This window comes from Pan paniscus, chromosome 16 (assembly GCF_029289425.2).
Source record: "Pan paniscus chromosome 16, NHGRI_mPanPan1-v2.0_pri, whole genome shotgun sequence".
NCBI lineage: Eukaryota > Metazoa > Chordata > Mammalia > Primates > Hominidae > Pan > Pan paniscus.
The window spans coordinates 21,659,996-21,683,062 of NC_073265.2; the positions used below are offsets into that span (position 1 = coordinate 21,659,996).

Consider the following 23,067-nt stretch of genomic DNA (forward strand, 5'->3'; position numbering starts at 1 on the left):
TAACCATAGGTTAATTCACATTAGGTTAAGGTGTGTTAATACTATTTTTTTTTTTTCTAAAAGACTCTGCCTGCCTGGAGAACTAGGGCCTGATACTTCTTGAAATTTGCTAATCACATCTGGTTTAGCTTTAGACATTTTCTGGGATTTTGCCAGCAGCTACGACACTTTAATGGCTACAATAAACCTCAAAGCCTCATCAAATCTTTGCTGTATGTGTGAAAATTATGTCCTCTTCAATTAAACATTCAATCTCAGCTCACACCAAGGCCTTATGGAAAAGGAGGTGAAACCTGAATGGAAACGTTAAGATGAAACGGACCGCCATGATTCTGGCCATCTTGCCAGATGGTATTTAGAAGAAAAAGAAATTCATTAGAGAACCTACGGTGTGTATTTTCTTTAAATATTTACTGGGTACCTTTCATGTGTTGAAAACACTGGCATCTCTAAACATTAGCAGGGCATTTTTGTTTAAATATTCCATGTGTGTGAGGTGGGGGGAGTCATTTCCTCATTTGCCTTTGTGGTACTTCATGTGTTTTGGTGAAGTCTGGTACAAAGAAGAAAAGTAACTGAGACAATGTTCAGTTTTCTTTCCTAAGGCCGCTCCACCTGCTTCAAAAGCTCTTGTATTTTCCTAAAATCGGCTGAGGAAAGCATCAGTTGAGTACTGAGAGATCCGGAACGACAATTCAGAGCCTCCCTAGACAAAAGAAGGTGTACCAAAGTGAGGCGCTATGGGGGAACCCTTGTCTCTCTGCTCGCCTCCCAATTCACCCCTCTTATCCTCTTGCTATTTATCATCAAACGTACAGGGACGTCAAAGTGAGGCAGCCCCTGGAAGGAGAAGGGAAAAGATCAAACAGGGATCAGGTTTCGGCTCAAAGACTATAGGAGAGGTCAGGCCAAGGGTTTTACAAGGGGCCAAGAGACAAGAGGGAATGGGCATTCAGGAACAGCCATGGAGCAAACAAGCTCCCCTGCCATTGCTAACTCTTGCTGCCACACTGAGACCAGCCTGGGCCCTAATTCTACCAATGGAGAGGGACAGACAAAAATGCTAGGTGGTAGCTTACTATGCTTTATTACAATATTAATCAAGCTCCTCAACTTCAACAAGGATACAACCGCCAATTCTTCAGGAGACAGAAAATAATGACCGCAAGTTCACATATCGCATTTCTAAAGGAAGCATCCATTTGTTTGAATTCATTCAACCACATCAATGGGAGAAAAAAAACCCCACATGTTCCTTTAAAAATAATATACAAGATAAAAATATTCACTTGTAACCATTATCCTTTCCATGTAAGTTTTATGCCCAAAGTAAAAATAAACGGCTCTCTTTGCCACCGGGAGCAGATCTTTCCCACTTTACTTCCATTTCCAAGCTGTTCTCAGCCTCAGACTTAGGTTTCTGAGTACTCTTTCACAACAAACATTTTAAAAATGTTTACTTTATGTCTTGGTGTTAAAATATTCCTGGTTGAAGCCCTTCATTTCCTCAAGCTCTGCTTCTGGCACTCTGGGCTCCATTTCCACATTAACACGCTCTCTAAATCCTCCGCAGAGCTCTTCAATTGGAGTTATACAAGCTCCAAGGCAAGTATTTATATTCTTGGACAAGGAGATGTCTCCACAGTGAAAACACGAGACTCTAGAAATGCCAAAGGAAAATTCCTGCCCAAGTGAGACATATTTTCACCTTTTAAAAAAGCCAAAAAGGGGCTTTCAGCATTTTCTTTTGAATAATTAAAAATGTAAATTAAACTAAAATGGAATGTTTACTGTGGGCCTTACCATCATTATTAGACTCATATATAAACCAAACATACAGGAACATGTGTGTATGTGTACAATATGTATGATATATATATATTTAAAGCAGCAGAGTAAACTAGCTAATGTGTAAGTTCTAGAAACTAGAAACTAGAAAATGTGTGAGTTCTAATTGGATAGACTTGATTAGACTTGATTAGAGCTCAGTAAATCTGTCTATTACTGGCTGTGTGAACTTAACTTCTCTAAGCCTCATTTTTCTCATCTGTAAAATGGGTTTAGTGTAGTTCCAGCTTATTAAGATTGTTATATGAGACAACAGTAAGCATCTAGTAAATGGTTACTGCTATTGTCATTAATAATGTTATAACTACTAAATGTTAGAAAATGCAGATATAACAAGATATGGATATAAAAAACAAATGATCAACACTAATAAAAGAGAAGAATTTGAAAATACAGTGCCTCTACACACTGTGTAGAGAAGGAAAGTTTCCTGAAAGCTGTAGTGTACCATTGCTGAACTCTGCACCAATCCCACTCTATGAACCAGACCTAAATAATCCTCTTAAAACATTTTTTAAAAGTAATCTTAGCTATTATCATAATAGCAGAACAGTTCGTATTACCTTCTAGTTGCCTCTTCAGTTTTCTCAAATCTTTTATGAGGTCTTCAAACTTGACTTGGGAGGCCAGAAAGAAATCCTGTGGTTCCGGCAAGGGGAAAACACTCTTTTCTGTTCCAGCTTCCTAAGAGATATGGTAAACAAAAGTACATTATACTTCCCAATTGTCACTTTCAGTTGAAATTCCAAAGCGTCAATGAGAAAAAAAAAAAAGCTTTTTTATTGGATGTCTGAGTAAGAATCATAGCAATGCTCCTCTGCTATTCCTAAATTTGGACTTGTGACTTTGAAGTGCCTTCTTGTCTTTCACAATCTCTTTTTGGACTTATTGGCAATGAGGTCGGCTATGGCATGGGCCAGGTTCTATTTTGCCTCATGAATCAAAGAGAAAATTGTCAGGTCATCCTGATCTTGGACACTCCACTCCCATGAAAAATGGAAGAGGGGAACACATGAAAGTACTTACATTTGAAGTCCCCATTTGATTTACACATGCTAGCAATTAGACAAGTCATCTTTGGGGCATGCCAATGGGTGTGAATCAGAAGGTGCTGGATAAGAAGGCACTGCAATGGAAGATACAATCACCCTCCCATCACCTTTCCTCACCTTTCTCTGTGGCTTAAAGCTCTTCTGTGTGCATGCATGATCAGATTCTTTGTATATGGGTGTATCTACACATATACACAGGTTTTTTTTTTTTTTTTTTTGGAGATAGGGCCTTGCTTTGTCACCCAGGCTTGAGTGCACTGACACAATCATGGTTCACTGCAGCCTTGACCTTCCAGGTCCAAGCGATCCTTCTAGTTCAGCCTATTAGCTGGGACCACAGGTACGTGCCACCATACCCAGCTAATTTTTAATTTTTTGTAGAGACAGGGGTCTCACCATGTTGCCTAGGCTAGTCTCTAACTCCTGGGCTCAAGCGATCCTCCAGCCTTGGCTTCCCCAAAATTCTTCATATATTTGAAAAGCTTTTGCAAATGTTGTCTGGCTTATCTTAGGAGACCGAGGGCAGGGTGAAGTATAGTTTTAACAAGCTCCACTGCTATAGCTAATGGAGAATTCTCAGCTGAGAAACGTCTTGAAGGACAAAAGCTTCAGGCACATGAGCCTCAAACATCTTTTCCAGTCTAGCTAGCTTTCTCCCTGAGTTGTTTAACGTAAGCTTTGTATCTTGCATGTCTTAGGCAATCTTCAATTATTCCTCTCTCTGCACAGGCTAGTTTGCCAGCTTTCCTTCACATTCCATCTTCCCTACTGCCATTAGGACTAATTCCAAACTCTAAAACTGCTTTACAAGGCACTTTATGATCTGGCCTCTGTCTACATCTCTGGCCTCATTTCTACCTTCCCCCTATCTCCAACTCCCTCTAGACCTTCATGAAGTAACAGACCACGATCTCTTGCTTCTAGGCCTTTGTCTATAAAATGGTCCCTTTCCGACCCTTCCCTAGTGCCTCCTTACACTTCCTTGTTCATACTCATCCTTTAAGTCTTAAAACAAACGTCCTTCCTTAAAGATTTCCCCTAACCCCCAGCACGTGGGTGTTTCTCCCCTGTTCTCCAAAGGCCTATGACGCTTACATTATCACAGCATTTATCACCATTAATTTTTTCCCCATAAGTTATTGGGGTAGAGGTGGTATTTGGTTACATGAGTAAGTTCTTTAGTGGTGATTTGTGAAATTTTGGTTCCCCCATCGCCCAAGCAATATACACTGCACCCTCTTTGTAGTATTTTATCCCTCATCCCCCTCCCACTCTTATCCCCAAGTTCCCACAGTCCATTGTATCATTCCTATGCCTTTGCATCCTCATAGCTTAGCTACCACATATCAGTGAGAACATACGATGTTTGGTTTTCCATTCCTGAGTTACTCCACTTAGAATAATATTCTCCAATCTCATCCGGTCGCCGAAAATGCTGTTAATTCATTCCTTTTTATGGCTGAGTAGTATTCAATTGTATATATATATATCACAGTTTCTTTAATCACTCTTTGACTGATGGGCATTTGGGTTAGTTCCATGATTTTGCAATTGTGAACTGTGCTGCTATAAACATGCACGTGCAAGTATCTTTTTCATATAATGACTTCTTTTCCTCTGGATAGATACCCAGTAGTGGGATTGCTAGATCAAATGATAGCTCTACTTTCAGTTCTTTAAGGAGTCTCCACACTGTTTTCCATACTGACTGTACAAGTTTACATTCCCACCTGCAGTGTAGAACTGTTCCCTGATCATGGCATCCATGCCAACATCTGTTTTTTGATTTTTTGATTATGGCCATTCTTGCAGGAATAAGGCAGTATCGCACTATGGTTTTGATTTGCATTTCCCTGATCATTAGTGATGTTGAGCATTTTTTCATATGTTTGTTGGCCATTTGTATATCTTCTTTTGGGAACTGTCCATTCATGTACTTAGCCCACTTTTTGATGAGATTGTTTTTTTCTTACTGATTTGAGTTCACTGTAGATTCTGGATACTAGTCCTTTGTCAGATGTATAGATTGTAAAGATTTTCTTCTACTCTTAGGTTGCCCCTTTTGAGGTACAAAGGCTCTTTGGTTTAACTAAGTCCCAACTACTTATCTTTGTTTTTATTGCATTTGCTTGTGGGTTCTTGGTCATGAAATCCTTGCCTGAGCCAACATCTAGAAGGGTTTTTCCAATGTTATCTTCTAGAATTTTTATAGTTTGAAGTCTTAGAAGTCCTTAATCCATCTTGAGTTGATTTTTGTGTAAGGTGAGAGATGAGGATCCAGTTTCATTCTCCTACATGTGGCTAGCCAATTATCCCAGCACCATTTGTTGAAAAGGGTGTCCTTTTCCCACTTTATATTTTTGTTTGCTTTGTTGAAGATCAGTTGGTTGTAAGTATTTGGGTTTATTTCTGGGTTTTCTGTTCTGTTCCATTGGTCTATGTGCCTATTTTTATACCAGTACCACGCTGTTTTGGTGACTATGGCCTTATAGTATAGTTTGAAATCAGGTAGTGTGATGCCTCCAAATTTCTTTTTTGCTTAGTCTTCCTCCCGCCATGTGGGTTCTTTTTTGGTTCCGTATGAATTTTAGAGTTTTTTCTTTTTCTTGAGACGGAGTCTCGCTCTGTCGCCCAGGCTGGAGTGCAGTGACGCGATGTTGGCTCATTGCAGGCTCTACCTCCCGGGTTCACGCCATTCTCCTGCCTCAGCCTCCCAAGCAGCTGGGACCACAGGCACCCGCCACCACGCCCAGCTAACTTATTTTTAGTAGAGACGGGGTTTCACCATGTTAGCCAGGATGGTCTCAATCGCCTGACCTCTTGATCTGACCTCTTGATCTGCCTCGGCATCCCAACTGGGATTACAGGCGTGAGCCACCGTGTCCGGCCTAGAGTTGTTTTTTTCTAATTCTGTTAAGAATGATGGTGGTATTTTGATGGGGACTGCACTGAATTTGTAGATTGCTTTGGGCAGTATGGTCATTTTCACAATATTAATTCTACCTTTTCACAATATTGATACTACCCATCCATGAGCATGGGATAGGATTCCATTTGTTTGTGTTGTCTATGGTTTCTTTCAGCAATATTTTGCAGTTTTCCTTGTGGAGGTCTTTTGACTCCTTAGGTATATCACTATATATATATATATATATATATATATTTGCAGCTATTGTAAAAGAGGTTGAGTTCTTGATTTGATTCTCTGCTTGGTCACTGTCGGTGTATAGAAGAGCTACTAACTTGTGTACATTAATCTTGTATCCTGAAACTTTGCTGAATTCTTTTATCAGTTATAGGCGCTTTCTGGAGGAGTCTTTAGGGTTTTCAAGGTAAACAATCATATAATCAGCAAACAGTGACAAGTTTGACCTCCTCTTTACTGATTTGGATGCTCTTTCTTTCTCTTGTCTGATTGCTCTGGCTAGGACTTCCAGTACTATGTTGAAGAGGAGTGGCGAGAGTGGGCATCCTTGTCTTGTTCCAGTTCTCAGAGGGAATGCTTTCAACTTTTCCCCATTCAATATTATGTTGGCTGGGGGTTTGTCATAGATGGCTTTTATTACATTGAGATATGTCCCCTGTATGCAAATTTTGCTGAGAGTTTTAATCATAAAGGAATGCTGGATTTTGTTGAATTCTTTTTCTGCATCTATTGATATGATCATGTGATTTTTGTTCTTAATTCTGTTTATGTGGTGTTCTCACATTTATTAACTTGCGTATGTTAAAACCATCCCTGCATCCCTGGTATGAAACCCACTTGATCCTGGTGGATTATCTTTTTGATATGTTGCTGGATGCAGTTAGCTAGTATTTTGTTAAGGATTTTACCATCTATGTTCAACAAGGATATCGGTCTGTAGTTTTCGTTTTTGGTTATGTCCTTTCCTGATTTTGGTATTAGGGTGACGCTTGCTTCATAAAATGAATTAGGGAGGCTTCCCTCTTTCTCTATCTTGTGGAATAGTGTCAAAAGGATTGTTATCAATTCTCCTTTGAATGTCTGGTAGAATTCTGCTGTAAATCCATCTGATCCTGGACCTTTTTTTTTTGTTGGTAATTTTAAAATTATCATTTAATTCTTGCTGCTTGTTACTGGTCTGTTCACGGTATCTAATTCTTCCTGATTTAAGCTAGGAGGATTGTATTTTTCCAGGAATTTATCCATCTCTTCTAGGTTTTCTAGTTTATGTATCGCCATTAATTTTTAAATTGCCATGTTATCTTGTACATCTTCTCCACTAGACTCTAAACACCTCAGAGGCAGAAACTGTGTCTTGTTCTTGGTATAGTAAACAACATCTGGCATATCAATAAGCTTTATTTTTGGTTGATGGGCACTACTACAGAGAGCTTATAAAACATGGTTCTGAGACGTATTTACCTTTAGCAGGAGACATCTAATTTATCACTATGTTTTCTTGAGGTTTCAGGAATCCTCTTGACCCTTCCTCTTTAAGGCCATTAGCTTTGTTAGGGATGCTAGGATACGGTAGTTTTCTTCATTTTATCAGACACAATGTATTTTTCCCCATCTTCATATACTTATTTTACTTTAAAATGGAAGCAGTACTCTCGTCTGAGTGCCAAGATGGAACAACATCTAAGATCCTCACTACAAAGCTCCATGCTAATCTATGCTGGAAGAACTCAGGCATAGTATCTCTTTCCATTTTCCAAAACTTTATCAGATTCAGTCCTGGTTTTGATTGCGTGTGTGTGTGTGCGCGCACTCGTGCACACACGAGAAAAAAGGAAATGTTGCTGAGTGTATCAGGCTGGTAGCAGCTCTTATGAAAGCTGCTTAATTAGAGTTAAAAAGGCATGACTCTACATGGGTTTCTTTAAATTTCACAGACCAAGACTTGGACCAAAAACCAGGCATGAGAAGAAGGAAGCAGGGAGCAGGAGTCATCTTTCTTTAGCTAATTGCTCATCACCACTAACCACAAAAATCATCACTTAGGCTCCTAGAGGAAAGGGCCAGTTTCATAAATCACATAATTCTACACTCTTATTGAGTGAAATGCATTTTGCACAGTAAAAGCCAGAAGAGCACCACACTACTGTGGGCTTATTTTTCCTAGACTGGGCCATCCCATGTTTGAAACTGTTCTCATTGTAAGATTTTCCTCTGTGAAGTTGATTCCACTGGGTTCAGCTCTTTTCAACCACAACTATATTCCACAGGCATATTTCAGCCTTCCCACACAATGCATTTGACTTGGTTGGGGTAGGCACTACCCATAAATCTGCCCATGCCAACCTAGGGTTAGAAATGTCACCCTCAAAGATTCTTCAGGATAATTCTTCTGCCACACTAGTACCTGCTGTCAAAACCTAGGGTATGTGCTTATGTGCCTGCTGCTGCTTCTTAATTTCCTGAAGCTAAACATGCCTTCCTCACTCCACCAGAAAACAGCTCTCATCTCCTCATATCTAGTTCTTTACAGATGCCACTTATTACACATTTGTGAACATTAACATTATATCCAGTTCAGCAAGTTTTATCAGACACCTGTATTACAGGCAGTAAAAAAGAGACAATGGCCAGGCATGGTGGCTCATGCCTGTAATCTCAGCACTTTGGGAGGCCAAGGCGGGTGGATCACTTGAGGTCAGGAGTTCGAGACCAGCCTGGCCAACATAGTGAAACCCCGTTTCTACTAAAAATACAAAAAAAATTAGGTGTGGTGGTGCACACCTATAGTCCCAGCTACTCGGAAGGCTGACGCATGAGAATTGCTTGAACCTGGGTGGCGGAGGTTGCAGTGAGCCAAGATTGCACCACTGCACTGCAGCCTGGGCAACAAAGCGAGACTCCATCTCAATTAAAAAAAAGAGAGAGAGAGACAACAATGAATTCTGAACCTCAAAAACCAATGCCAAGATAATAGGTAATTTCTCATATATACATATAAGGCAGAATAAGATGCATCTTGAGAAAGATTCCAACAAAGTACTTCCAGGCTTCAAAGGTGAGGGCTTCAAAGCCTTCCTTCAAAGATCAGGATGTTAATAACGACCTCAAAAAAGGGCCATGTAAGATCAGACTAAGTTATTTTTCACTACATCTTTTTTCCCCATTTACAAAAGTGATACATGTTCATTATGTTTAGTAATGGAAAGACAGAAGACAGTAAAAAAAAAAAAAAAAAAAACCCTTACAATCCTAATATTCAGAAATATTTTAATGTATTTTTTTCAGGTTATTCTGTGTGTGTGTATTTATATTTATCTACTACATATTTGGTATTATACTGTATGTTATTTTGAAACACATGCTTGTAAATTAAAAGCAGGTCAAAATTATTTTCTAATACCACTATATTCTCTCCTATACACTCTCCATGAGAGCATATTATTCCAGTGTGTGACTCTAGTATAATTTATTTGACCTTGGTCTCCATAATTATACACCTACCAAAATTTTTCCAATATTTTGCTATTATAAGCTGTTATAAGTAAATAGTCATTAAATCCTTAGTTGTTTTCTTAGGGTAGAAATTTCTTAAAAGGTTACACATATTTCTAGGGCTTTTGATACAGAAAGGTTGAAAACCTTGCTTTTGATCCTTTTGTAGTTCATGAGTGTGATGGATTGGGTGTTCATATGCATTTGTGAGATGCGCCTCCATTGAACCTTGTTAAGATATGGACACATTACCTGTCTGACATGAAGAAAAAAGGAAAAAATGAAAAAATGGGGGAAAAAAGGGAAACAAAAAGAGAGAGAAAAAAAAAAAACAAAAACACAACCTTGCTTGCCCATAAAGCATATATGTAGAAATTGGGAAAATGTGTTCCTGTAGATAGGAACAGCTTTATGGGCAAACAGCTTGACAAGCACATGGCATCTTTATGTGAATTTTTTAAAGTGTGCCCTTTATAGGATATATAAAATTTGGTGAATCAAGGGCAGGCTAAATATGAGTCCCATTTGACTTAGAGACCTTAAACAGAGAATATATTGATTTACCATACATGACAGTCCTGAGAAAGGTTTGATCAATTTACAGTGCTAATTCTATATATCTAGTTGGCAATTTATGTCTTCTATATGTCTTTTGTAAATTGCCTGTGATATATTTTGCCATTTTTTAAAAATAAGGAAGAAAGTTTTTTCTTGTTAATTCTCAAGAGTTCACTGTCTATTATGTTGTAAACATTTTCCCAGTACATTATTTTGAATTTAGTTTTAAGTCATTTTTGAGATACTAAAGTATTTTAAAATTTTAATTACGAATTAAAGTTTTTTAGTTTTATGCATTGAAAGTCATCATTCTCACCTTTTATGGTTTCTGTCTTAGACTGAACACTTTGAAAGGATTTTGCTACTTCAAAATCAGTAAACTATTTACCTACACTTTTGTCATGTCTTATTGATTTTATTTTTCATTTATTTCTACATTTATCTCTTCTGTTCTTTAAAACTTTGCTCTGGTCTCTGGTATGAGGTCTAGGAGATAATTCAATTTCCTCCTCTTACCAATTACTTGAAATTTCTCTTTTATCACATACTTGACACATATTTATTTAGATCCATTTCTGAGATTTCCTTTTCATGTTCTTAAGTTTTGTGATGTTAGTCTATCATTCTACACTTTTAATTATTATAGCTCTATAATATATTAGAATATATAAATGAATGATTCTCTCTTCATTTTTAAATCCTGGTCAAATTTTTGTCTAATTATTTTTATATATAATATTTAAAATTATTTTGTAAACTTCTAAGATTGATTAGAATTTTGACTGGTACTTCCAACAGAGGACATAATGCCACTCCTTATTGTGGTAAAAAACAAACAAAAAAAACCCCCTATAACATGATATCTGTTCTCTTAAATTTTTAAGTGTACAGTATAGTATTGTTAGCCATAAGTGTATTATTGTACAGATCTCTAGAATTTCTTCATCTTACGTGACTGAAACTCCATATCCTCAATTCTCCATTTCCCCATTCCCCCATCATTCATTCTACTTTCTGTTCCTTTCAGTTTGACTACTTTAGATACTTATTTAAGTGGAATCATGCAGTATTTGCCCTTCTGTGACTGGATTATATTGACTTAGCATAATACCTTCAAGGGTGACCCCATGTTGCAGCATACGACAGAATTTATTTCTTCTTTATGGTTGAATAGTATTCCCTAGTACATATACGCATTTTCTTTACCTATTCATCTATTGACAGACATTTAGATTTGTTTCCAAATCTTAGCGATTGTGAACAATGTTTCAATGAATATGAGAGGGAAAATGTCTCTTTGAGATCCTGGTTTCAATTCTTTTGGATAAATACCCAGAAGTGAGATTGTCTGATCATATGGTAGTTCTATTTTTAATTTTTTGAAGAAACTCCCTACTGTTTTCCATAGCAGCTCCACCATTTTATATTCTCACCGATGGTGCTAACTGGTTCCATTTTTTCTACATCCTTGTCAACACTTGCTATTTTCTATGTGGTAGGGTTTTGGTTTTAGTTTTTATTAACAGCCATCCTAAAAGGCATGATGGGCTATCTCACTGTGGTTTTGATTTGCATTTCCCTGGATGATTAGTAATGTTGGCACCTGTTGGCTATTTGTTTGTCTTATTTGGAGAAATGTCTATTCAAGCCCATTACCCAATTTTTTAAATTGGGTTTTTCTTTTCTTCAGTCTGTTTTTAAATTTTTATGGCTTTCAGTAAAATTACGTAAATGTATTCACAAAGGTCTGTACTTTTCTGGTTAAGTCTGTAACACATATATTGGTAATGTTACTGGGAGATTTTTTCCCAAAAAAACTTTAAATTTATTATTTCCAGAGAGGAGTAATGAGAAAAAAAGGAAGTTTTATAAAAAGGCTAGAGACAAAGATACTTTCAGTTAGGGAGAACATCAGAAGTAAAAACACATTAATAAGAAAGCACAGGGTGTGTGTGGAAAACATCAGGTCTTGAGTTGGATCACAGAATACGTGTAGAGGGAAAGTAATAAAAGCAAGGTTGTAAAAGATTGGAATTAAATTCATAGAGTCCTAATTCACTTGAAAATGGGGAGCCACTTCTGTTTTGAGTAGAAAAGCAATAGGATCAGAGCTGTGTAAAGAGGGTGTGGGATGGCTTAGAGTGGTAGAACCTCGAAATAGAGAGCTGAGCTGGAAAGCAAGTGAAATTCTCCAAGTGAGTGATCTTAAAACCTGGGTAAGCTGGGGTCGGCAGGAAAACAAAACAAAACAAAAAACAAAACAGGGAAGGACATCAGAAACAACTCAGTGGAAGGACAGAGAGTAGCCAGAGAAGGACAAGGTTTCATGCTTTAATAGCCAAAAACTATCAAAAACTACGATATTCTTAACAGAAATCAGGGAAAAGTTTGGGGGGCGGGGAAACGATGAGCCTGGCTGTAGGTATATTGAAAATAGTTAGATAAGCCCACCAGGAGGGTAGAAGAAAGTATTATGGAGTTCATCTGTGCCTCACTTGTCTTCTGGATGAAACTGCAGGCCTATTGAAAGGCCCTGGGATCTCTACTATTCTTCCCTCGATGCTTAGGAACAATTCTGCTTACATGGATGGTTAAGCAGAAGTCCTGACAGCATTCACTTTGAGACTTTTACTATTCATATTGATTGCTGTATTTCTTAACATCTTACAACAATACCTTTTTCTTCTCAAAATTACAACTCCTTGTTCTCAATTTAACAAGAAGGAATAAAATAGAAAACTCTGCTCAGATGGACTCACACAGAAATGTCTATTTCTAATTGCAAATGCCCTCTAAGCAGAAAAGATGGATTTTTCAAATTCTACATCTTCAGTCTGTTCATAGATTCATTACTGATAAAATATTGGGTATTACTGAGTCTTACTTTCCTAAATTTTGCTCTGCATCATCAGAATACAGTTTCAATTATAACCAATTACTGAGCGGATCTAGATTTCACAGAGAACCTCACAATCTGGCCATAAAGCACTGAGGCAGCTAGGGATCTCTCTGAAGCTGTGTTATAGTCGATTGAGACTCAGTAGATTTACACTACTGAATAATGCTTCTCTTCATAAGTCAACTAAACTCTCTTGGTTTCAGTGTGCTCATCTGTAAACCACACTGGAGAGCTCTCATATTCTATGTTGGGCTTGCAGTTCATCCATCCATCTATCCATCATCCAACTTATGAATGTCAACAATGAGTAAGAGGTGAAACTTTTCCACGTAATGCCATTTCTTACCTGATCATAGTAACGCAGGTAATACTTAACAACGTAGTCCACCAGATTAATCCCATTATCCTAGGTTTAAAAGAGAAATGTACATGAAAATCATTCCCATGAGACTGTCATGTTACACGGTTGAGAGATGAAATCTCTGTTGAGAAATTTCTAATTCATGAAAACTGGCTTTCTCTTCGATGCTGGCAAGGTTTTCCTTCCTCTGCTTTATCCCATCCATTTATTATGCTGGCTACATAAAGAAATGACACTGTACTATCCTTTGTGGGGAAAAACAAACAGATAATCCATAAAACTTCTGAAATAATGGCTAAAACAAACAAAAAAATTGTGTCCTTGTATTTTCTGGCATACAGCCAAGACAGGAGGGGGCAGGGAGTACTAAAGGGAACCAGGGCCTAGAACAGAAAAGCACCCTCCCTTCCCATCTTTCAAAAAATGTGTGTTCCTAATGGTGTGAAAAACAATCCAGGCCAGCTTAAAAGCAGCATCACGCCACTTTATGACCCCGGGAGGCCAGTGGGGAGCAGGCCCTCCCACAAGGCAGCCTTTGTGTCCCGTTCACTGGGGTCTAATTCTAATTTGCCTGTGTGTTTCCCCTCCCTGCACCCCCCTGCCCCCCATGGGACGCCTAGATATGGGCTGGTTGTTTCCAAAGAGGTAGCTCCACAGGGGTGTGGAGCCAAGTGATAATCAGGCTCAGAGCGCTTGACAGTAGACCCCAGCCCAATTGTTGTGGCAAAAAATTGGTGATTCAACATTGCTCTGCCATTCAGGAATGAGTAAACTACTAGTAGCCAACACTAAACTCAAACAGCCTCCAGCCCTTGCAGGATCCTGGTGCTGTATGCTGTCTGTTTTGTTCTCTCACTGAGTAGCAGTTCAATACCTAATTGTGTATGTCACAGCACACGAAGATGGGAATTGAGTAATTGAAAATAAAGTCTAACGTGAAAAAAAAACAAACAAAACTCTTTATTCAAAAGTGAAAAGAAAGCAAAGAAAAAAATGCATGCTCTAATATAAATGATTGTTGTTAAGGGGAGGATAGAGATAAACGGAACAATCTGGAATACGTTTTTTAAAATTAAAGGTAAAGAAAGAAAATAATGGCAGATCATGGAAACTTATTATGAAAAATAAATACCCGACTTTTGACATCCTTGAGTTTGGGCAGAATTTCTAAGCTATATCCATCGGCTTGTCCCCGAGTCCTATTTCCTCCATTCATATAATTTCCAAAAGCCAAGATGAGAGCTAAAATATCCTTCACACTCTTCATGTGCAGCAAGCCCTGTGATGGCAAACACCAATTATTACGGAGCTGAACTCCAAATGCACCCATGTTCATTCAATAACAAATATCTACTGTGTACTCAATAGGCTGTCGGGAGGCTTGGTACCAACAGAATTAACAGTTGCTGAAATGAAAAACACACTTTACTAAGCCATGAGTGTCTTTACAAACACATTAACAGCCATTATTTTCTACCCACTCAACAAATTAATTATAAACAGTGCATGTTTTAATACATGAGGATTAACTATTGGTTTTATATTTTCATTTGAGCCAGTTTAATTTTTAATACTTATTTTAAAGTAGAAGTTGTAAAAAGGGAGTTGGTATATATAGTAAGGCTTAACCTTTGATGACTTCTAGGTAGAAAGGGGTTTACCTTTTGAGGATGTATTTCAGGACTATTTATCTAGATAACCAATACAGTTAAATGCAGAGCAGATACAGAAGAAGTATGTTCTTCTTTATCCCCTGATATAATTTTCAGAGCTAAACTACAATAATGCATTTTAAGGCTGTAGGCCATCTTTAATAAATTTACTAAACTTACCTTTATTAAGTGCTTGTTGTATGTCTATTAACTTTTACAATTTCAAGCTGCTTAGGATTTTTTGTCTCCCTGTCTCATTTGTTTGTCCTTTTATTTATTTTTTACTTCAAGTACAATTTTCCAATTGAAATTTTTTTTCTTTATGGTCTTGATTCACATTTTATCCCCCTTTATTTCAGGGTAAAAAAAGTAATGGCTGGGCACGGTGGCTCAGGCCTGTAATCCCAGCACGTTGGGAGGCCGAGGCAGGCAGATTGCCTGAGGTCTGGAGTTCAAGACCAGCCTGGCCAACATGGTAAAACCCCGTCTCTACTAAAAATACAAAAACTAGCTGGGCGTGATGGCAGGCACCTGTAATCCCAGCTACCTGGGAGGCTGAGGCAGGAGAATCGCTTGAGCCCTTGAGGCAGAGGTTGCAGTGAGCCAAGATCACGCTACTGCACTCCAGCCTGGGCAAGAAGAATGAGACTCCGTCTCAAAAAAAAAGAAAGAAAGAAAGAAAGAAAGAAAAAAAATTCAGCTCCAGGCAGACTTCTTTTTCTGCTCCTGCCTTTCAGGTATTATTAGTGCGTGTATAATTATATTTCAGTAATATTTATTCTCTACTGAAATATCTCATATCTTAGAGGAAAAAAAATCATTTCTCCAAATAAGGAACAAAGTACTACAGTATTTGTGGAGAAGAATAACGTGTCCTTAAGAGCATGGGTCAACTGTGAGAAAAAGCCAGGTGCTAGAATTTAACCTTATAATGAACACCAGTGTAGTAAAGCCAACAAATATTTCTTTGCCAATGACTCATTGTCAGTCATTTATTTCACTTATCAAGTCTCTAGGATCCTCTTATTAGGTTGACACATTTCAGATGATCAAATGTATGGATCTCAAGCAAAATCTCTTCTGCAATCCAAATTGTAAAATAAGAAACAGACCATGTTATTTAGATTGGTTTTTAGTGGCCAGTATGTACTTTGGAAGATACTCAGAATTTTTTAGAAGGAATCTGTAAAAGTGTCATTTTTTTCCCTCCTTCTCCCTCTTCATCCATCTGCATCTCCTTTTCTCTCCCTCTCTCTCATACACACACACACGGGCAAGATAATCATCAAATTTACACTTAGAAAAACATACAATCTGAGTCCAAAAAGGTTTCTATAATGGCACTAAAGTGGTCTCTCCCACTTTCTCCTTTACTCTTCAGAGCAAGGCTATCTTTTAAATTAGACAGTAAACATACCTTAGAAGCTCGCGTGATGATCTCTACCTTTCTGTGCAAGGAGGTGATACCCTCAGAAAAGACAGATCTGAAGATTATGCACTGGGCACGTTCAGCAAAATTAGGAATCTGGGCTAACTCATGTAAAAATCTGTAAAAAAGAAAATGTGTCATCTACCTTCACATATAATCACAAGGGAAATAAAAAGACAGCTGAAAAAGACCCACTTTGGGAACATTCCTTACCTAAAAATCTCAACAATTATAAAAGGTGTCACATAGGTAGACTCAAGGAATTCCAAGGGCATGGTTTCCATTGTTGACAACAGGGCTGTTTTTTAAAGGGGTTCTAGCATGATGAATAAATGTATGGTATAGAAATTCCTTCGGGAACAGAAAGTTAACACAAGTATACTAAACAAGTTATCTATCTCCTGCTGCCCAAACAAGAGACTAAACCCAAATGGAAAGCCCCAGTCTTTATAACACACGAGAAAAATTATGCAATAAACTGCCTCATAATGCAGCATTCTCTAAAGGTGTATTTATACAGGCTGAGCAAACTGAAGACTTGAGGCAAATGTCTACAGACAAGTGATTTTAAAAAAATCTCTTACTCAAGTGATATTGCTACTATTTTTGCTCAGTGAGTTACATAATGGTCTATAATGATCACATTCTCCAGATATTTGTTTACTTTTTCACATTAACTTACACATCCAGACAGTTTACAACTCAGTATTTAGAACAAAGCAGGCACTCATTAAGTAGACAACCTAAAGTTTCCTTAAAAATGTGGCAAGACAGATCTTAAAAGCTAAAGGTGAGTACTGACCTACACACAGTAGCTCACTGTCTGAGTGGTTGGGCACTGGTTCCCTTTGCAAAACTAAGTTGGAAGAGCGACATATTCTCCAGGCCAACCACCAGAGGAAGGGGTATAAATGAAAATGGGTGGAAACAGTTGGACATGAATTCAGAAAAGGAGAAAATCTAACAGCCATTTATTTCATTTTGGAGTTGAGATGATGATTAACTGATATTTCTGAAAGTCTTGGTCAACTCATAACGTCATTACCAAGGAATTTTGCCATCTCTCACCAAGAATGGTTTTACATAGGAACAAAGCTGAAGCCTACTTCTTTCTATACCAAAAGATATTTTCTTTGCCTATACATCCTGTGCTGCCTCTACCTTTAGGGAGATTTGGGTTTTAATCAATTTCTAACATCAATTGATTTCGTATTTATTCCACGACTAGGTCATAATCCACAATCTTTTTTCTTAGATGACATTTAATGAAAGCAAGGAATATCCATAAAAGAAAACACAATCTTGTTTTAAAGTTCAATAACCCATTATTATGAAAATTATATGATGAAGTATAAAAGTAGAAATTCATAGGAATTCTGCATTAGGACAAGATGAAAAAGTTAAACTGTGTAAATTACTTCTTAATGAATATTAAACAATTTATTCATTTATCATGACTGAAATCAGGGGTATCATCAGTCTTTACAAATACATAAGAAGCAAAAAGCTCACAAGACTGACAGCACTTGATCCTGTAATGAGTCTGGGGAAGACGTATTTATTCAGATGCTCAGCTATTCTGAAAGAAGGGCCCTGCATTTCTCCCCTTCTAAATGTGACCATGAGGCGTCATTCAGGACCCAAGTTCCCAGAGCATGTACACTTGCTATCACAGTGAGCGAAGCAGTTACAGACACCACCTGGGAAAATATACAGATCAATGCCTTGGCTCACCAAAAAGGACTTAGATGAAAAGCAGAAAATGCTGAATGAATAGTTACCTATAACTAATCTCAAAAGAGGAAGCATAGGACCAATATGAGGCGACAAGACCATAGTCTTATCAATGTATGTTACGCAAGAAAGGGTAAGATAGAATTGCAAGGCTCTCTAGGATTAAAGCCTTACTGGGGTTAGGGCTTGCATTGGAAAAGCTCTTAAAGAATCTTAAATGTTCCAATGTCCTCTTTAAGCAGAAGGGTCTGCAACCCATACAGAGAGTTGGAGGGGGGAGAAAAGATCATAATTTTACATTACTTTTGGAAAGACTTGAAAATTAATACTAGAAGATCAGTCACCAAGAATGTCAGTCTGTCCTTTAGGAATGTATGAGGCATTTACAGTGTGTCAGGGACCATGCTAAGATCTGAGAACAGAGCTTAACTTACAATCCCGTCTTGATAATCTGAGAAGTAAACCAACAATTACTGTGGAGTGTGAATGAGTGCTCTCGGTGACGGATCCAGAAGAGGAGCTAGGAAAGCAAATGCAGGACACTCAAGTGTCATGGGGGGAACATTGTCAGCTAGGGTCCCCGGAGCCCTGTGATGCTCACGCACAACATGTGAGAAACTGCCGGGAGAGCCCAGATAGGCTGAATGGTATCTGTGGGGGAAGTGAGTAGAAGGCAGATGCTAAAATTGTGTTCTGTATTCTAAAATACAGGGTTTAAACTTCTGAACAAATGAAGGGTTCTAAACAGGAAAGTGACAGTTTCTGCTTTTTGTTGTAGAAAATCTCCATGGCAGCAGCTCAGCTGATTGGATGGGAGAGGAAATTTGAGGCTGGGAGACCTCCTAGACCACAGCTGTAGTCTTCCAAGAGGAAAGGTAAGAGGGGCTTGCAGTGTGAATGGAGAGGGGCAAATGGATGAGGAAGCTACTAAGGCAACAAGACCCAGAGTAATCTACTACTAAGAGATGTTGTGAAGAGTCCAGGATGACTTTGCAGTTTTGGCGTGGATATTGGGTATAGTGAAAATACAAAATAATAAGGAAGCAAATTTGGAGGAAAAAAATAGGGTTTTATGACCCTTGCCATCCAAAAACAGCCATGCAAGGAGCACCATAGCTCCTCTCTTATTTATCTGCTAAGGTACCAGAGGTATGGGTTACTTTGAAGGCTGTGAAGCAAGCATCTGACAAATAGCTTCTCTTCCCCCGCCCTGCCCCATTACTGTTTTATCCTCTACCCACAAGAGCAAACACAGTAACTCTCTTAAATATTCCCAAGCATGGGATCTTGGACACTGGGCCTTGGTACTTCTGAATATTTATGGATTGAGTTCCTTTTGGGCGAGTCTAACTTTACATTCTAGGTTCAGTAAGAAAGAAGACTAAATATTCCCAAAAGAAGCCACGAATGAGGGATCCTTCCCTTCTTTCTCCAATGTAGGCTAATATTTCTAGGAAGGACTGCAACTTCAGCTTCTAATATATGAAAGACGTTCTGTGTCTCACATTATTTGGGTTACACATCTACAGCAGCAACTCAGCTGACAGGTGGAATGATGCAGTGTGGCTCATGTTTTTAAGAGACTAACATTTGATTTATTATCCCTAAATTTCTGAATGGTATCACCTAAGGTGTACGTGCACACAGGCGATACACATAGCATAACTGAATGTTGCAACCTGCATTCTTCGATGGAGGAGTACACTAGCAGAGTCTACTGTGTGGGGGCCCCAAGGCAGCTGTGGACCTTCATGAAACATCACAATAGACTGTGTATAGTGTTCTCACCCTAGGCCATGAGAAGTGTGTACCAGGCCTAATCAAACCCAGTAGAGCCTCACCTCACAACCATTACCCGGCAGCATAAGAGTCAAGGGCCATCCCTAGAGGGAGTGGTTCTCAGACAGCCTGGTCCCAAACAGATGACACCTCTGTGGGCAATGGCTTTCTAAATCTGGCACTGGAGTGTAAGAGAGTTGATGAGGTGAGTGATGAGGCCAGCCTCTCCATGCTCTGATTTATAGGACTGGGCACCACAGGGCTCTTAGGAAACTGCAACGTTAAAACTATAAATGATTCATATTTTCCAGTATGTAAAACATGCTTATAGTCGACTCACTTGGAGTTAATGGCAAATAAGTTGCCAGAGAATCAGAGTGGCATAAATCAAACAAATGCTGGTTTGTGCAGGAGGTTGGTAGCAAAGGTGAAATGCACCCAGGTCTGAAGGCCCCCATCTATCCATGCCTCACCCTCCCGCAACTGAGCCCAGGCAAGTCACCTCACCAGCACAGCATGACAGTCCTTTTTGCTGGGTTTGCGTGTTCACGAAGCCATTACAATGACCATTTATAAACATTAAAAATGCTTTTCTATCTAGATCATCAGTAGAGAAAACAAGAATAAGTTGTGTGTTAATTACCTGCTACCATTATCTAAGTCCCGGCAATTAGAACAATAATTAGGACAGTAGCAGAAACGCATGATCTCTCCCTGCCTGTTCATTTCACCGGATCAGCCATTCCCATAGCTTAGAACAAGGGCTGCTCGGTGGTTAAGGGGTTGGCAAATTGCAGCCCACAGGCCAAAACCAGGCCACCACTTGTTTTTGTATGGCCCAGGAATTAAAAGAACGATGTTTACGTTTCTAAATTGTTGAAAAAAGAGTCAACAGAAGGACAACATTTTATGACATGTAACAATGACATGAAATTCAAATTTCAGTGTTCATAAGTAAAATCTCATTGGGGCACAGCAATACCCATTTGTTTATATATTGCCTGTGGTTGCTTTGGCACAGCAATGGCTGACTTGAATATTTGTAACATCCCATAAGCCACAAAGCCTAAAAGACTTACTATCTAGTCCTTTACAGAAAAGGTTTGCCAACTCCAGGCTTAGAGCAGAATATTACTGTGTAACTTGCTATAGCCAGCACTACCCAAGTGCTTTGATATGCCCACTGTGCCCCAATACATCCAAATGGCCTTTTCAGTGTTGAAACAGCCCATTATTAATCACTTTACTTTCAGTCATTAGCACCGTAAGAGGGATTCATTTGTTATAATAGGAAATATGACTTGGAAATAAACTATAGGATCAGTTGAGGGTAGGGATTGGTAAGGAAGGTGTCTCAAGTCAGTGGAACAAGACAGCAAGGGAACCTCACTTGACTTGATTCACAATATTCCCAGGCTTCAGAAACCTACTTTGAGGGGGGATTCTGGACCATGCCCCATGTGAGAGCAAGTCATCCAAGGTTCCCAGAACCATCATGTAGGTTTGTCGTCAACTGAGTAAACCCAGAATTCTCTTCCCAACTCCCATCCTCAGCCATTTAAGATGTTTTCCTGAGTCTAAATGTCCAGGCATCCATGGGGACTCAGGTATTCTAGAGCAGCTGTGCCCAACCTTTTTAGCACAGGGACCGGTTTCGAGGAAGAAAATTTTTCCACAGGCCAGGGGTTGGGGTTGGAGGTGGGATGGTTTCAAGATGATTCAAGCACATTACATTTATTGTGCACTTTATTTCCATTATTATTACATTGTAACATACAATGAAATAATTATACAACTCACCACAATCTAGGATTAGTGGAAGCCCTGATGGTCCCTCTAGTTTCCTGCAACTAGATGGTCCCATCTGGGGGTGATGGGAGACAGTGACAGATGATCATTGGATTCTCATAAGGAGCGTGCAACCTGGATCGCTCACATGCGCAGTTCACAATAGGGTTTGTGCTCCTATGAGAATCTGATGCTGCTGCTGATCTGACAGGAGGCGGAGCTCAGGTGGTAATGCCGGCTTGTCTATCACTCACCTCCTGCTGTGTGGCCTGGTTCCTAACAGGCCATGGGCCGGTACCAGTCTGTGGCCCAGGGGTTGGGGACCCCTGTTTCTAGAGGACCCAAGGGACAAGGCATGGAACTCCAGTGCAAGCCAGAGAACCTTGGAAGCTTCTAGGGCTGACTGGTAACCCTGATCTGATCGCTCCATTTCTGCTTCATTTTCTACACTTGCCTCATCTCTAGGTTGAGAGGGTTGGCCTGAACTGGACAAAAAAAATTCAAGGTAGCAACAGGCAAAAGAGGCCCTCTGAACCTGTGTCAGAGGACACAGGTCCTCTGAACCCATTTTACAGTCTCACAGAGTCCTAGGCCCTGGAAAGCTGGGCAGGGTCGTGGGGCTGCAGAGCCCCAGGAGCTTATCTATGGCTTCGAGACCCCAAGAGTCACTCAGTTACACCCCGGAGTTCTGGGTCTTCAAAGCCTATGGAACGGCATCACAAACGACAGAGCAAGCAGCTATAGATAGTGAGTGGAGAGAAGAACAAGCATGTACAGAGTGAGGGTGAGAAAAAGCCACATTTGGGCAGAGCAGGTGGAGAAGTTTGGGGAAAAGCTAGCACATTCAGGCTGCACTTACTGGATATGACCTTTAGGAAAATAAACTTGAATTCTGTGACTCTGATATCATCTTTTTAACTTCATCAGGAGAACCTTAAACAGAACAATGCCTTCTTCCTTCCTCAGTTACCCTTTTGGTCAAATTGTTTAGTCTAGGAGGAATTAACAAGTTGCTAGAAAAAGAAAGGGGAGTCTCGTGGGGTGGGGGAGGGGGGTGAGACACATTGTATCCAACAGCACAAATCTCAGCGCTGCTTTTCCCGGCAGCAGGGTCATCCTGCTGCATGCAATAGGTCACAGGAATGACGGTGTTGTGATTTAGCTGGCTGCACATTTAGATTTGGTTATTCTGAGCTGGGAGACAAGAAGACAGAAATTGCAGTTCTCCTTTTGGCCTAACAGAAAAATGTTAAGTATCCTTACTGCTCAGGTTTATCCAGCAGCTTCAGTTCTTCTTCTTTGGATGTCTCGTAATACTTTCTTATTTTAACCAGCTCATCCTCTTGGGCTCTCTGTATCAAAATAGAAAACAAAACCAAAAAAAAAAAAAAAAAAAAAAAAAAAAAAAATGGGCAGTGAGACTCTGGCTATGGCAGTGGGTCTCAAAGTGTGGTTCCTAGACTAGCAGCATCAACAACATCACCCGTCACTTGTCAGAAATGCAAATTATTGGCCCACCCTAGACACAAGAACTTGGGGTGTGGGTGGG

At 39.3% G+C, this 23,067-nt stretch overlaps 1 protein-coding gene and 1 non-coding gene across 5 annotated transcripts in view; one reads left to right on the forward strand and one right to left on the reverse strand.

Moving 5' to 3' along the window:
• The window catches only part of FMN1 (formin 1), a 431,150-nt gene that overhangs the window by 119,692 nt on the left and 288,391 nt on the right, over positions 1-23,067 (reverse strand). For all 4 annotated transcript variants that reach the window (XM_055098140.2, XM_063596522.1, XM_034938470.3 and 1 more), the window contains 5 exons: positions 22,782-22,870; positions 16,206-16,335; positions 14,269-14,415; positions 13,122-13,181; positions 2,412-2,532 (listed from right to left, as the gene is read on the reverse strand). In XM_055098140.2, the coding sequence (XP_054954115.2) occupies positions 2,412-2,532; positions 13,122-13,181; positions 14,269-14,415; positions 16,206-16,335; positions 22,782-22,870 (547 nt within the window). The remainder of the gene's footprint in view (positions 1-2,411; positions 2,533-13,121; positions 13,182-14,268; positions 14,416-16,205; positions 16,336-22,781; positions 22,871-23,067) is intronic.
• Positions 9,476-9,580, forward strand: LOC112437359 (small nucleolar RNA U13). Its single transcript, XR_003025981.1, has one exon. It is a non-coding gene; the product is annotated as a small nucleolar RNA U13 (small nucleolar RNA).